The 16397-nt window shown below is 36.3% G+C and overlaps 1 protein-coding gene across 1 annotated transcript; it reads right to left on the bottom strand.

Moving 5' to 3' along the window:
* Positions 1 to 232: 232 nt before the first annotated feature.
* On the bottom strand, positions 233 to 11281 carry LOC103696208 (ras-related protein RABB1c). The gene is made up of 6 exons (XM_026800800.3): positions 11084 to 11281; positions 10488 to 10627; positions 2207 to 2289; positions 1881 to 2085; positions 1719 to 1787; positions 233 to 589 (listed from the first exon to the last, which is right to left on the bottom strand). The coding sequence occupies exons 1-6, from the start codon at positions 11127 to 11129 to the stop codon at positions 497 to 499; spliced, it is 636 nt and encodes a 211-aa protein (XP_026656601.1). The 5' UTR covers positions 11130 to 11281; the 3' UTR covers positions 233 to 496.
* Between the last annotated feature and the right edge of the window lie 5116 nt (positions 11282 to 16397).

Below are 16397 nucleotides of genomic sequence, written 5' to 3'. Positions count from 1 at the left end.
GTTTATAATCGGTCCACCATGGACTAAAATATAAGCAAAATTGCCAATGACTTTGGTCCACAACAATCAAAAGCACCACCGTGGCTGGATGCGAACATATAAGTAAATCCACCCGTCCTAATACTCTGCGTATGCTCTTACGGGTACCTCAACATCTCAAGCCATTTCTGGAAAAAAAAAACTTTTACCGGTCGATCATCAATTCAAGTTTCCACGCAGATTAGCCGTAAAGTGATGAAAGAAATCAAACTATTATTGCTTTCCAAGCACATACAATTAACTGGTTGGAACACAAATGGGATAGCATCAGATGTACAAAGGATTGGACAATATTTACCAACATGCAGACTACACTTTTCTAAAATTTAGGATCCAAACATCAAAGAAATAATTAGAAGAAACAACTTCTCATGAGGACAAGACTACTGGTTTGACGTAGAAAGATAACAAATAAGGAATATAACGAGTCACAGAACTCAAAGTCTTGAGCATGAGCTCAACTGCAACAGCCACCAGCTTGAGAAGAGGAGCCGTCCCTTCCTCCTGCTGGACCTGGGATTCCTCCATACCCAACTTTGATTCCATAAGACTGCAAAAGTTGCAACACAGTTTATATGATAGAAAAAAGGCAACAAAATAATATTATCGGTCATGGAAGAGAAGATAAAATTCCAAGAGCCACAGCATGACTTCATCCATGTGCTGAAACAAAGGTATGAGTTCATGACTATAAAAGGCTCTGAATTACAAATAGCAATATCAGAATATTATATCAAATTATCATGATGATGATGGAGTAAGTTCAAAAGAGTAAAAGTTGCCAATATAATATTGCTGTCATCCAATAACGCAACCTAGTCAAGCCTATAGGGTCCCAGCAACGAAGTGACATCCACTGTGCATTCACTTTTCCCCTCTTATCAATGTTATCAATAGCTCCCACTCAACTAAGCCTGGAAGTTCTGCTTCTAAATGAGGGTCAATTGTGTTTTTTTATTGCCAATAAACTACAAGAAATTCGACAGGCCTATTTAATACAGTTCTCATTTTCTATTTTTGTTTTCAAAAACCCAAGAAGAAAAAGAATTAGACTAAACAATATGCATACTACAACCACTTTGTTTTATGAAATTGTATGTAAAATCTTTAAAGTTTTTGGCAGCAAAGTACTATTGCTTTCAAAAAAGAGTAAAAGCAAAAGCATGGAATAGAAGAAATTTCGAACAAATGACACATTCAACAGCAATCTCCATATGGTATTTCGTTTATGTTGTAGAGGAAAAAAAACACAAAAACAATAATGATGCCAAACAGGCCCTAAAATTTCAAGTATTCTAAATAATCAAAAGAATGCATCATCGCAATATCTTTTTTTTTGGAAAGAAATAATCCATCATTGCATTTTCAAGGAAGTAATTTGGAATAATCTCTGCATCAGGGGATGTGGGACTCAGCATTTGTGCCAAACAATCTCATATAAGGGAAATCAGGAAACGTGAATGCTATGAGGAAGGATGAAGGGAAGCTCAATAAAGCTTACCGTCCAGGATGAGAGGAACTGGAAAAGCACTAGTCACAGAACCAACACATATACACAAGGCTCACTAAATATAGCGACAAGCCCCCTCCCCTCCCCCGCCCCGCCCTCTCCCCACCCCCCCACTAAAAAAAAAAAGAAAAAAACTAATAGGGTCCAAAATTACGGTTCAAAGACTTACCTCATTTGATACATCAAAGACCCCATCCTGAATTTTCTTGTATATTGTTGCCGCTGTGCTGATGAATGCCTGGAAAAGCAGTACAAATTATAAAAACTGTATCGAAAAAGAAGAGACTTTCACCTCCTTTTATTGAGCATAAAAATAGCAAGACTTAGTCACCTCTTCAACGTTCTGAGCTGTTTTTGCAGAAGCCTCCATAAAGATCAAACCATGCTCTTTAGCAAACTGCTCACCTTCCTCGGTGCTGACAGCTCTTCTGTGAGCCAGATCACATTTATTTCCAATCAGCATAATTGTCATATTAGCATTTGCATGCTGCCTTGCATCTTCCAACCAGCTTGCAAGATGGTTAAATGTCTCCCTCCTGATATTCATGTTAAAGGACAAAAGAGTATAAGTGTCTATGTAACACCTCAAGTTCAGAGAAAATAATAAATTCAATTTTACATTGTTGCATACCAAGGTATCTCTATTAATATATATACCTGGTGATGTCATAAACGAGTAATGCACCAGCAGCACCTCTGTAGTAAGATCTTGTTATAGATCTGAAAGATTCTTGGCCTGCCTGCATTGTTTCCAAAAACTGCTGATCAGATGGACATGGTGGTGGTAGATGGGGAATATCCTACTCAGTTGCTCCAAAGTACACCAACTTAATAAGCCAAGGATCGAGCAAAATAGCACTAACTTATTTGTAAGACAAAGTACTATAATTATTATCCATACAACTTCTGTTGATAAGCTAGCAAAGTAAACGATAACAGGTATCTAACTGAATTCAAATTTATTAAGTTGAGAAAAAAATATGACAACAATGTCACCATCATGACAAACAACTTAACCAATAAAGTTGCACAGAACTAACACCACATATATCCTTAAACATTAATGATGTTCCAGCAATGGCTACAGAACTCATGATTCAGATCATAAATTGATAGAAACTCATAATATGCAGAAATTACAAGAGTGATTTCTTTTGTACCAGTTGGGGGCATGAAGTGGAAATTCAAGCAGCGCTTGTTAGGTGGAAAGTTGCAGGCTCTGGCCAAAATGGAGGTGAAGGAGGTGACAACAGGAGGAAATTACAGAAGTCATTTGAATTGATACTTAACAATAACATTACAATGATAAGTGATTTATTATAAATAAATGATAACCTATCTTCTAACTTGGGATTCCGCTAATTCCTATCACTATCAAATGAAGTCTATTGATAAGTTGTGATAGTGCAAGCCTTGTGTTCCAAACTCACGAACTGGACATATAAAGCATGTATATGAGAGGCAAAGTTCCTTTAAAGGTAAGTGAGGTGGTGAAGGGTCCCCGCCCCCAACACCACACAATAAAAACCCCTGGTGCCCCAACCTACCAAATCTACTTGTTGAAAATCTTCATAAAATAGAATCCTGTTACGATATAAGTTATGTTGTCTAAAATGATTAGGCATTTAGGAATTTTCTCACTCATTCACAAATATCATCTGATCATGAAGGACAAAATTTTCAACTATACAATTTATTTTTATTGGGTTAATAATCTCCAGAACCAGAAAGGCAGGGCTTTGTTATGTTATAACTATACTTTTGGCATACTTGATCAAATATGTAAAAAGAAAAAAGAAAATAAATGAGAGACTCAACATTAAATTATGATGTAAATGCAAGATGAATAAGACCGCACAGTTGCAATGCATAGTTGCAGGTTGGCAATTGGCGGGTTTAGATAAGATGGAAACTTAGGAGTTCCAGAAAAAACAATCAGCAAATTTGTTAGAAGTCCAGAAGTGAGGGAAAAGCACTTTTAGGCCCGGTCGGAAAGCTGTTTTTTTTACCACAATACCTGTGATAAAATATAACAATTACACAAAATGTCCCTTTAATAATTGTATAACCAATTTTATCACCTAGCTAGAAAATTTGTTATATTATGAAAAATTAATTTATGCTAATAATTATAATATTTTATACTTTTATTATTGTATTATACTATAAATATAATATTATATTACATTATATCATAATACATGGATATGTTATGTTAAATAATTTAATATTATGTTAAATTATTATGCTATAATATACAATATTATATTACTATATTATAATAATATTATATTAAATTAAAGTAATATTATACTATATCATATATTTATGTATTAATACATATTATATTTTATTATGCTCTGTTGAATAATACTATGCAATGTCTTTTATGGTCATTTTGTCATACCAAAAGTACTTTCTCAGTTTATTTACCAAACACATGTTAAAGTGGGATAACACTTTAGAAATATAGTTACCAAACAACAAACAGTTTTTTATAAAAGCTCTACTTTAGAAAGCTCTACTTCCAAAAGCTCTACTTTCAAAAGCTCTACTGTCAACAACTCTTCCAAACGGGGCCTTAGTCATCACTACTTCAAGATAACATGGCATATAATTCACTTTCCATTTTTTTAAGCAAATAATATCTTGTATTAAAAGAGAGTCTCAAACTGAAGAACTGGCATGCAAGACTCACAAATTTCTTTTCCTGAATGTTGTTCCTTCTTGCAAGCTGACTGCATGTTCCAATATGTTTGTTTATTTTATGCTACCATGAACTAGACCCCATCAAATCTGCAACATTAATATCACTTTGCAACTTTGATGTTGTACCACCAAAACCAATCTTAGCACCCCAAACCAATTTCTATGACCCATCATTGCACTAGGCTGATAAATATCTTGTTAATTGAACATTCATCTACACCTAAGCTACCCACATAAAAGAGACTGAATGACTCCATGACAACCTTAATCAAACATGCAAGTATGAAATTGTCAAATGCAAATTCAAATTACAACCTATTCCTTCTATGTCCTCTTTATTTCAACATCCATGCAGAAGATTAGATCACCAGTTGCATCTGCTGCATGATCCTTATTCCTTTTACGATCCACTTGGACTTTAGCTGTCTTCCATTTAATAAGAACAGCAGTATCACATGCAAATGTGAAACATTTTTATAACAAATCATACAACAAATTCAAACCGTACTTGTTTAATGTCCTAGTTGTCAAATCCATAACCGATCACATCCGATTTCTTCCTTCGATATCTAAAATTTCATTGGTGATACCAAAAACTCCTCTAGAAGAGGGGGAAACTAAGAACAGGCCAACAACTTGGCCACTCCTTTTGATGCAACGTCAGCAACCAATATCTTAAACATTTCTCAGGATTGTGTATAAATGATCACCATTCCACTCATCCTTTTCAGTCATTGAGGTATTATTATTATCTCTTTTAATTGTTCCAAAATATAACATGCGAGCAAGATCACTCTTGCCATTCTATATCAGCTGTGATTGAAGATATGGTGCATGGGACTCCATGGAGTTAATTTCAAAAGTTCAGAGCACATTTCCGAAGTAAGTTAATAACACGTGCAAGGATGTCCCCAAATTCTGTTTCCATTTTTCAAGGTTCACATTTACTAGTAAGAAACCTTCCCATCTTTTAAAACATGTTGGCAAAGATCATTTATGTGGTCAGCCACAAAATACCTTGGATTTAAAGTTCTTAGAATGCTAATTCTGTTGCATGGTAGAGCTGAAGTTATATATTTTAATCACTTCATCTCTAAACACTCTTATCCTCCCAATTAGGTTATGCTTGAAAAATAATTCGAGCTTATCAGATATCTCATCCATTATATATTCCAAACAACCACCAACTCATTTCAAACTCGAAGAATCCCTCATATATGGTGTTCCAATTGGTAGAGATTTCTCAGTACTCAAGGTAAGCAAGTTCAAAGAAGTTCCACAAAGCAAGAGATCAAAATCCAACTTCATTTCCTTTCCCCCTCAAATGATACCTAAAATTTAGGCTGAAAAAGAGCTTGTACATTGGAAGACTTAGAAATTCCACTGTCCACAAAATGGTAACAATCTTCATTGGATAATCTTCTGCCAAAATGTTGCTACACTTTACCATTCTAAAACCCCTTACAAAACATAGTTCCTAGGAAACACATATTCCGATCAAACTTAGCCTTCAAAAGAAACATGTTTGGGAGACAAATTTGGTTCATTTCCTCATGTGTTGTTAAGAGGGGCAAAGCAAGGCGAAAACAAGTAAGAGAGAAAGGAAAAGTGGGGCAATGCTAATCTCCTTCAGGGTTATTATTAGCCACCATTGGTTTAGTTGATGCTATATGACACTTGGGCCAATCCATTTTTATGCCACCAATCAAGGGAGAGGGAGAGGGAGAGGGAGAACAGGGCATGAGTGCATTTATTGCCACCTCAACCCCATTGGAGCTTGCTGTTGCCTCCCCCTTGCCCCAAAGAAAAGCCCTAGAATGGGGTTTTACAAAAGGAAAAAGAGAGAATGAAATTGACAACCCGCCTTTATTTCTTGATAAAAGAACCCTGTCCCAATGCAAAATAAATTCCAAACCAGCTGCTTCGTGATAATTATCACAACAGAAAATGAAGGTACTCCTATCAACTAGGGATGTGATAATCATACAATTCAGTGCACTTAAAGGAAAACCTCTCCCATCCTGACACATTATACCCAACAATCATGACACCATGATGAAAACAATGGATAAGTTGATTCCTAACCTGATCTCTTTTCAATCACAAATGAGACCTCAATATTTTGATCGATAAGAACCAAAAATTGCCTCAACAGGATGCAGTTTGTTGTCCAATACATTCACTCAAAAAAGGCACACCCAGAATAAGCTAGGATTTCCCCACCTAATGACTATGATTGGCCATAAATGAGCGCAGAAAACATCTCTTTGACTGGTCCAATCTATGGGCCTCAGATCTGTTTACTTGACTTGATCGCCCCTTAGAGAATATTTTTCACATTTACTGTTGCACCGTATGGTAGCCTTTTAAGTTGGTAGGTTATGTTCATATATGGAAGCAACTTAATATGCTTAAGATATCCAGCAAAGGTTGAAAAGAGCAGAAGTTCAAAATTGCTAAAGACAGTGAAAGTAGAAAAGAGTATCCCCCCCACCAAAAATAAATAAATAAATGTGTGAGGGCCCGGTCTATTGACCGGCCTGCACATGTTTGGGCCGCAAGCCCAATGTGAGTAAGGGTTCACACGGCTTGCACGTGGGAGAGAAAGAAGAGGACCCGCCTCCGATCCCATCGGACTAAGGAGACTAAGGGCTCCCGATTTTCCACAATAAGCTTCGATTTTTGTCTATAAAAAGAGACTCTTCCTTCTCCTCCAGCATCTACTTCAATGTTTTTCAATTAGAGCCATAAATCTTTAGATTTTTCGTGGGTTTTACTCGGGGTTTTCGCCGTTGATCCGGCCGGGAGAGCTAGCTGGAGGTAAGTTTTGGTTGCTAACCTCTCTCTTCTTCTTTTAGTTATTGGGTTGTTGTCGTTGCTTTGAATTTGGCCAGCAAGTCGCCGGATTGATGGTAAACAAGGCTCCCTTGTTTTATATTTGTTTTCTTTTGTTTTGCTGGCCGCCGCCATCGTCGTCGTGGGTCGCCAACCATTGGAGGTCGTCGTCCACCAGCGACCGCAGCAGCCTGAGGTAGCGTTCCTTCATTTTGGAAAGGAAAGAGAGCCTTCACGATTCTCTCTTCTCTTATTCACTCTCTTCTCGTCAATTTCTCTCTCCTCTTATTTCTCTCTCTCTCTTCTTCTTTCTTCCTCTTTTCTCTCTCTATCTTGATGTTTTCTCTCTCTAGTTGATTTGGAGAAATTTTGGGTGGAAAGAACTTGATGGGTGGTCCTAGGTTACTGCGTGATGAATCCTTTACTGGACTAGTAGAAGGTTCTTGGTTGTTGACTACCTCAGATAATTTTTGATGTTAATTTGGCTCTGTAGTAAAACAATTTTTTGGGCAAGAGGTCGTTGAGCAAGATTCTATGCACCTCGGTTCATAGATCGCGGTGGGGACAGATAACAAGTTTTTCTAGGGTGTTGGCGTAGAAGTAAGAATCCTTGTACACTTGCCTACATGTTTATAGATATTATATATATATATATATATATATATATATGTATGTATGTATGTTATGCTAATGGTCTAAATAAGTAAGATACAAGGATTCTCCCACAATGGTTTTCTATATTAAACTATGTTTTGATCATGTATGCTTGTGATTGTTAGTGTGATAGATGCATATATTGGTAATAACAGTCATTTGCATAATTGGACTAATGGATATAGTGCTTTGGAATAACCATGTTATATAGATTGCCTCGTCACAAGTGGAAAATGTGACCATAATTAGTCTAAAGCTAAAAATAAAAAATTGATACGAACATGTGTGGACTCTGGGCTAATCTCGTTACTATCAATTGCCCCATCATGAGCGTGACATTTATTGATTGCCCCATCACGAGTGAAAAACGTGACACCTATCGATTGCTCCGTCATGGATGAAAAATATAACTAAAATTTGGCCCAAAGTCGAGAAGATATTGAATCTTGGACCCAAATTGAATTGAAGAAAATTTTAATGATTAACTATGAAAATCACCATTGAAAAACTTATTGGATATTGTATGATGTATCACTTTGAGTGGTTGATATTATTGATATTAGATTGCATATATATGTGCAAATTGTTTATTTGAGTATTGTTGATAATCGGAGCATAATTTTATGATATTTATGTTTATTTCGATAATGAATTCTTGTTATTTTCATATCCCTTATTGCATTTTTTTTCCAGAGTTACAGGATACATAATCTTGGATGGGTTGAGTGTGGAGTTCGAACATCAGACATTAGCTAGTAAGTTAGTTTAGTTTCTAATACCAATGAACAGTCAAAAATTTTGTATTTGAATAGTTTGAATTATTTAATTATAATGAAATTATTGAAAAATTATTCATCTTAGGCCTCGCATGATCTTTAGGGCACTACTCTAAGGTTCAGCGGCCGTATCATGTGGTCGACCTAGGTGATGGGCTCGGGCAACATAATGGCCCTATGTCCTGCTGATTTTTTAGCAACATAACAAATCTGCTTTTAGATCTGGCAAATTCTGATAGTTTAAGGCTGAAAGCTTCATCAACAACCTTCTCCTCAAGATCTATTACCTTTGCTTCTGCAAACTACTACTGCTGTCTGTAGTTTATCATCAACTAACCCAACAACCATAGGCTACACTAAACAGTAACAGCTTTATTGAGTTTGGCTGCACTGATTTGATTTCTTTGTCCTATATGATTAGAATTCAACTAACCGATCCCTAGAAGCTCAAATATATATGTAGAAAACTATCAACACAATGAACCAGATACCAGATGTATTGCTTCTTTAATATCACATCCATATTCACAACCCCTATGGTCACATCTATTCTTCTTCCAATCTTACAGGTACCAAAAGCTTTCACCAAAGACTAGAGTTGCATACCTTCTCCATTTTAATTGCCATCCAGATCATACAGAATCCAATGACAGAGAACTGATAACTATCTATTTCTAATTGTTTATTCCCTAAAGTTTTTCCACGAGCATATTCTCATAAAGCTCATTCAATTTTTACACCACACTCCTGACCTCAAGAGGTCAGCATGCTTATTACAATCCTATTCCAATAATCATACATGCATTAAATCATGCATGTTCCACTGAAAACACTCATCATTCTTGACTCCAATGACAATGATTCTAACCATGAAACTGCTAATCTAAGCAAAATAGTAGAAGCCCGCCAATTAACTTAACAAATTCATTAATCCCTTCGCAAATAAGCAGTTGCTTTGCCCTAAGGCTTAAAAACTTGGTTTTGCTTTTAGTTTCGGCTTGATAATATGAGTTGTAAATCGGGTGATCTTTTGGTTGTATTTCTCTAATTTGTTATTTTCAGATGAAAATAATATAAAATCTCATAAGACATCCAACTAATTACCAGAATAAATTAAAAGATATACATCATTTTTCAAGTTCATTATACTATTTGGGTCCTCTGGATGCAATGCTTTAGTAGCTTTGCTCTGCAACAATCAAATCATTATTTTTTGCAAGTATAGGTCCAGTAGTAAAACCTATATCAGTTTACTTTCTTCTGAATCTCTTTAAAATGTGATATTGCAATGCTTCTACTAGGTTTAAACTAGAAAATGTTAGCTCATATTCAAAAAATGCAAAAAGGGGGGAAATCAGCAGAAGCAGCTCATGTATACAATGAATTTGAACACACAAGTAGTTTTAGTTTGACCCAATTTGGAACGGTTTCGACTAAAAGTGGAAAATTCCAGCAAACTTGGCCCTCACAAGACAGTTTACAAAGCCATTGTTCATGCTCACTTACGATTCCAAACCTACAATATACATAATAAAGGTGACCCAAGCATACCTATTGCCTAAATGTATTATTTCCACTGTGCAGATTTCTTTCCAGCACCCAAAATCTCTTATTAATCTTTCAATGTTCAAGAATTCATTCCAGAGAACACCAGTGTGCATTATTGGCCTTGGCTGTTATCATATCAATTTTGCTACTTTCTTCAGGAAAAAGCTATTAAGTTGTGCCATCAGCTCAGGTTTTAAAAAAGTACTGCAATTTCAGAATGCTCAAGCAAACAAGGAATTGATCACAAGTCTAAGTGAAAACAATGCGTTATAAACTAGACCAAGATATTTGATGTTGTTGAGTTTGCATTCAGCAAAGTCATTATTGCAAATGTAAAAGCAAATTTAAGTACCAGAAAATACAGTTTCACTCTACAGAAAAAACAAGAAAGTAGAATTAGGGACAAGGCAACCAACCGTATCCCATATCTGCAACTTTATCGGCTTGTTATCTATTGTAATCATCCTAGCCCCGAATTCAACACCAATCGTCAAGTCATGAACAGGTTGGAATCGTTTGTCCGTGAACTGCAACAGAAGGCATGATTTCCCAACTCCTGCAGAGAGGGCGAAAAAGAGAGAGAGAAGAAATATGGTCGTACATCATAGATACCACAAGTGATAAAGAGAACAAATCTTCAGAGAAATCTAGAACGAAAACGATTCAATAGAACCATCAATTAGGGTCCAGTTCTTTCGAAAATATAATGCCACATACGAACACCTGACAGGCCAACGAAGCCAAACCACCAAAGTCTGAATCATATTCCAAGGTTATCGCATCCAGGACATGGCCACCCATAAATATCTCATGCAATCCATGCAAATCAACTTCTTTTTTCATACAATCCATTTATTAAAACATACCAACGAATCAAGCTCCATATTCTACCCAGATCACGAAGATTTCGGCATAAGAAGATCGATTAAAAAGAGATCCCGACGTCACAGAGACATCAGATTCCAAACAAACCAAACAAACCTAAGAAAAACCTAGAAAGGGACCGAACTACCTGTGTCTCCGATGATGATATACTTGAAGAGGTAGGCGTACGACATCTCTCCTCCTCACGAACCCCAATTCAAGAAGAAAGGCTACAAAGGAATCAAAGAGAGAGGATTTAGGGTTCGAAAAAGGATGAGAGCGAACGAAAGAGATAGGAGGAGGAGGAGATGGAACCGGGTTGAGAGAGAGGCGTGCACGCGTTTGCCTTACTTTATAAGGAAGGATTCAGGCTTCGGCGCTTCGCTGTCCCTCGCGCCGATCGTAGAAGAAACCCCCCGCCCGAAGGAAAGCCACCTCCGATTTGACTCACCGAGTTGACTCAGCACTCTTTTATCGCTTCTAGTCCTTTTTCTTAAGAAACCATGTGCCTTCGAGTCCGCGTCTCCATGTTGCTTTTATTTTCCTTTACTTTTAAAAGAGATAGGAATTTTAATAGGGATGGATGGCGTGGATTAGGATGCATGCCCCTCGTGTATTGCCCTATTAACCGTTAAAAATTACAAAGTCTAAGAAATTGACGGCTAGTGATCTGATTTAACAAACTTGATCCATTGCGGAATCAGTATTATGCAGACGGTTATATCTAAATTTCGTTCTATTAATGAAACTATTATAAAATGTGCGACCCCACTGATTACGATCGACATGATCCATAATTGAAGATCCTTGGGTGGGACTGGGCTCAAAGTTGGATCGGATGTAAATTCTGAGTCAGGTTTGGATCTTATAGTTTTCAATCCAACTTGATAAGATCCTGTTCAAATATTATTGGGGTCTGATTCGGGTTGACAAAAAATGAATCCAACCCGACCTCAATCGAAAAAATTCGCAGCATATAATAGAAACCTCCTTCTCCTTTATTCTAATTATTTTTTCTAATTCATTGAGTGAACTCTCATTTAAATTAATTCTCTTTTCATCTCACTGATCACATCTCCTCTCATCTATTTGTACTTAATTATATTTAAACATTCAAATTTCATTATTTGTTTTGGTGAATTCTTATTTATAATGCCCGATATGTCAATATATATTATTAAGAAATATTGTTTGTGAACTTGAGAATGGCCGAGTACTTGAATAAAATTAAAAGCTTTTGGATAAAGATTCAATTTTAAATTGGCTCCTTTTAATTTTTATTTAATTTTTGAATAATTTTGTATTTAAATATTATTATACTTTAGCTATAAAAGAATGGTATTTTGACTCATATTGTAAATCCGATCGACATAGTACAAATATTTCGACTTTGAGTCAACCAAAATAGCTCATTAGATCTAAAATCTTTTCTATAAACCCGACTCGGCTTGATCAACTTATAGATTGGGTTCTGGTCCAAAAATATGACTTAAATATCAAAGTGGTCGGGTGAAGTCAAGCATGTCCCAATCCAACTCGATCCATTTGTAAACTTTCCATTCCATCTTCTTCTAGAAAGCATTGGCTCTGGGTAATCATGCATTAACTAAAAAAAAGGTGATAATTTACATGTTATGTTTAATAGGTTTTATTTCATTTGCATATAAATTTATTATCTTTTTAATTAAATTAGGCTCCTAATCAACTTGATCATCATATTTTACCAAGAGGTTTCATTTATTAAGTAATTGAAACGAGATTTTTCTTTTTCTTTTTCTTTTTTCCCTTTGTTAAATGCTTTTGCTTGAACCAAGGAGTTCAATTAGAAGATAGTCAAAGATAATGTATACATTCAGAAGAAGGATGAAGCATTTGATCTCAGGCTGAGATCTTGTAACAAAAAAAGGATTTCATTTGCCACAATGACTTTTTCTTTTTTCTTGTCATGCCGGCGGTGCACATAAAGAACGAGGAAGATGGAGGATGCGCGTAAAGGATTTTGGTATCTGCAAAGGCATCAGCACATTGTCTGCAAGCTGGCCCAGCTTGGGCCTCGGCCATCACTATGGTTAAATTTGTAATCAAATTGCAAACAACGTACGGCACCAGCCCATCAGCGTTATATTGGGTGAGGAGCCATTTAGCTTTTTCTTTTAACATTATTGCAGTTTTCATTATTTGTTCCTTGGTTAAAAAACGGTATTCATATGGTTCTCACATGAGTATAGCCTGCCAAATCAAAAAAAAAAAAAAGAAAAGAAGGTGATACAGAGGATAAGATATATCTCTGGCCCTGGTCCAAATCACTCCATCCGAATGCCGAACCACAAAGGAAGCGACCTAATCTGCCGCACCATTCACATCCCGTTACACATGTGCTACCTAGAAGAGACCTGTCTTTCTGGCTAGACCATATAGATCTTGTGAAGCAGCGGGTGCCTGTCTCTATCCGAATTTCCTCCCCGTATCCAGTCAACTACCGTGGTAGAGTCCCCATCTAGTAATATCCTGTCAGTTCCTTCCTTTTTTTTTTTAGTGAACTATGTCTTTCAAGTTCTAACTAATTGCACTTGAGCAACCCAAGAATATTGCAAGAATGGCAGATGCCAAAATCAAACATGAAGCAATGATTGTGTATTGCACAATATTTCAGTGTTCATACACCCTCCAAATACAAGATTTTTTTCCTTTGCTGTTCTCTCTGTTTTTTTCCCTTCTAATTAACCTGGTTCTTAGTTTGAAACTTTAAATATATTTCTCAAAGTAAGCTAGGCAAATGTTCATAAGGGCTATTTGAGATCTTGAAATGCCAAACGAGTAGTGCTACTAAACATGATGGGGTTGGTAGTATTAGTCGGGTTCTACTTGTGCTTAGCCAATCAGTGATCTTTATATCTCCTAGTAAATTGATCTATAACTTTTTCCATACCAAGCTCATGTCTTATTCTTCCTTTTTTCTTTTGGAGCTTCGGGTGAATTGGACCGTGCACTTGGCCTTATCAGCAAAGCCTGGTGGACTAGACTTTAATTTTGGAATTGCGAACCAGCTGTTTGTGAACTCTGGATAGCGTGCTAGATCCTTGAAAGATCGGCTTACTTGCTCATTGCAGTGTAAAGTCTCCAGTGTATGTAGCTGTGAGAATCCACGTGAGCGTATGTTCAGTCCCATATACAAAACTAAGGAACTCGAAAAAATATTTTTCGATTAGTCTTTTTGGATGAGATCTTATATTATAACAAAGTATCAAAGCGGACATAGTATATAGCCTATGTGGATTAGAAGGCACTATATTACGTGTTTATTGAAGCTGGCCACGGGCAATCGTAATGCTTGTGATTAGACTTGAATGAATTTAGACCATTAACCTGACGAGGATGTTAAAGTTTGAATAGAAAGAGTATGTGAGAATCCATGCAGGCTTATGTTTAGTTCCACATTGGTTATTCACTGAAGGTATCTTGGGTACTTATACAAAATTAAAGAATCTAAAAAAATACTTTCTGGTTAGTCTTTTTTGGTGACATCCTAGGCTATGACAATAACAAATATACACTGTGCACAACCAAAAAAATGCCAAGTTCATACTTTCCTGTTCTCTCTCTCTTTCTCTCTCTCTCTCTCTCTCAAATTCAAAAATCAAAAATATATCAAACTTGGTTAGTTGATTTTGTCTTCAGGCTTTCAGCCTGCACTCGAGTTGGAGATCTCCAGCTTTATGGACATCATACTTTGTCGGGATACAAATGGGCCTTGGGGACCAAGATTCATTTGTCTTAGGGCTGGGTCATCATGGCTGACCCATCCGGAGAGTTATATAAGCAGGCTGTTTGCATCCGTACCCAAATTTATGAACTAGGCCCATTGATGTTGAAGAGTCCATGCTTTTCTAGATCTTTCATCATGAAATATATGAAGTTCCTAACTTAAACTTTCTATGAAAATCATAGTTCTTTTGAGAAACTTCGAGAATGATCGGATCGGTTATTTGCTATAATTCATGATTTATAAAACCTCAATTAGGTTTATGCTTGAAGATTGGTTAGGAAGTGGTAAGAAACTAGTACACAACATTACAAATGAAAATAGAAATATATTATGAAATGATTGTTTGAATGGTCTTACAATCAAGCCAGTGCTGCATCCATGAAAAGAATTTTGAACCACAAAAGGGAGATGCCTTCATCATCATCATCATCATCAATGAATTCACTTACAAACCAGTTGCCTGTGCTTTGGGAGATGCATTACTTTGCAATTCATAAAACTTATTTAATGCTCAATCTGTCTAGATAAGCAACACTAGACCTCCATCTTTTCCATTTAAGGAATGATTTTGCAATTTATAATCTCTATGAAGAATATCACTCAACCAATAACACTCTTTATGCACATCCTCTAATTGTATGAAAGCCTGTGCAATATTGTTGGTAATGGTCCATCAGTTCAAATTTTTAAGTTGTGATAGGTTATATTTCTTGGTAGAACAGGGGCTCATTTTAAAACACTGTTAAAGCATGACTGTTAGAAAATCCAGGCAGATTACAACTATATTGATGAAATTTTATTCTGCAGTTCCCCATTGGTGGACTACTCACCTTGCCGCCACCACACTGGAGAAGCCACAAGTTGAAGGCCACATTAGCATAAGAGTGTTGATATGCTGCCTTTGTCTCATTCTCGCATGGAATTAATACCTTGCAATATTTAAACCAGAGGAGAGCAGGGATCTTGATTCAAACCAATATAGCCATTTTGCTTCCTTTCAACATTGGATCTACTGCCATAATTTTTCCCCTACTTGATGATGATCAGACTGGGGCAGCAAATAACATTTCCAAGCTGAAATGCATCACATATCATCATGAAGCACCCAACAACCCTCATATATTTCAGGTGATATATCTCTTGTAAGAATCATTTTAACTTGCACCATCACCTAGTTTCTCTCATCAATCAATCAAGGGCACATTTGGTTTGTGATTGCAATCGAAATCGGAGTTAGAATGGACTAGAATGACAATATCCCTCAATGTGTTTGGTTTGTGACTGGAACCGGAATCGAAATCGGAATCAAATTTTGAATACTAGAAAAGAGTAGAGATTAAATTTTGGGGGATTGGGGCATCCTCATTTTCTTTTGAAATTGGAATAGGAATAGAACTCTCTCTAACCAAATTGGAATGGGAATCACTCATTCCCACTCCTATTCCAAAGTCTAGCTCTCCCCAACCAAACATATCCTAAGTAGATCATATATAGAATTGAGATCACCAACTCATATGGAGTTAATTTATCTTTGGCAAATGGGTATAGGCGTATAAAACTTTGGCCCCCATTATAACCAGCTCGTGACGCATAACTTTACTAATCATATATCAACCATCACCTTATCCACAAAGCTCACTCATATGTAGAGCATACATTGTTGGAAATATTTTACTTAAGAATTGCTATATCTTTA

The sequence above is a fragment of the Phoenix dactylifera genome, chromosome 2, assembly GCF_051530095.1.
Source record: "Phoenix dactylifera cultivar Ajwa chromosome 2, Ajwa_hap1_PhDact_Kaust_v1.1, whole genome shotgun sequence".
NCBI classification, from domain to species: domain Eukaryota; kingdom Viridiplantae; phylum Streptophyta; class Magnoliopsida; order Arecales; family Arecaceae; genus Phoenix; species Phoenix dactylifera.
This window is presented reverse-complemented; position numbering and strand designations above follow the sequence as displayed.

What these genes read in the sequence shown, in the direction of transcription:
- LOC103696208 (XM_026800800.3), bottom strand. Translation starts at nt 11,129, where the DNA reads ATGTCGTACGCCTACCTCTTCAAGTATATCATCATCGGAGACACAG. An exon ending in TATCATCATCGGAGACACAG is followed by an intron (nt 10,628 to 11,083) that starts GTAGTTCGGTCC and finishes CCCTCTCTGCAG; the next exon opens with GAGTTGGGAAATCATGCCTT. An exon ending in TCTTTGATGTATCAAATGAG is followed by an intron (nt 590 to 1,718) that starts GTAAGTCTTTGA and finishes CAACTTTTGCAG; the next exon opens with TCTTATGGAATCAAAGTTGG.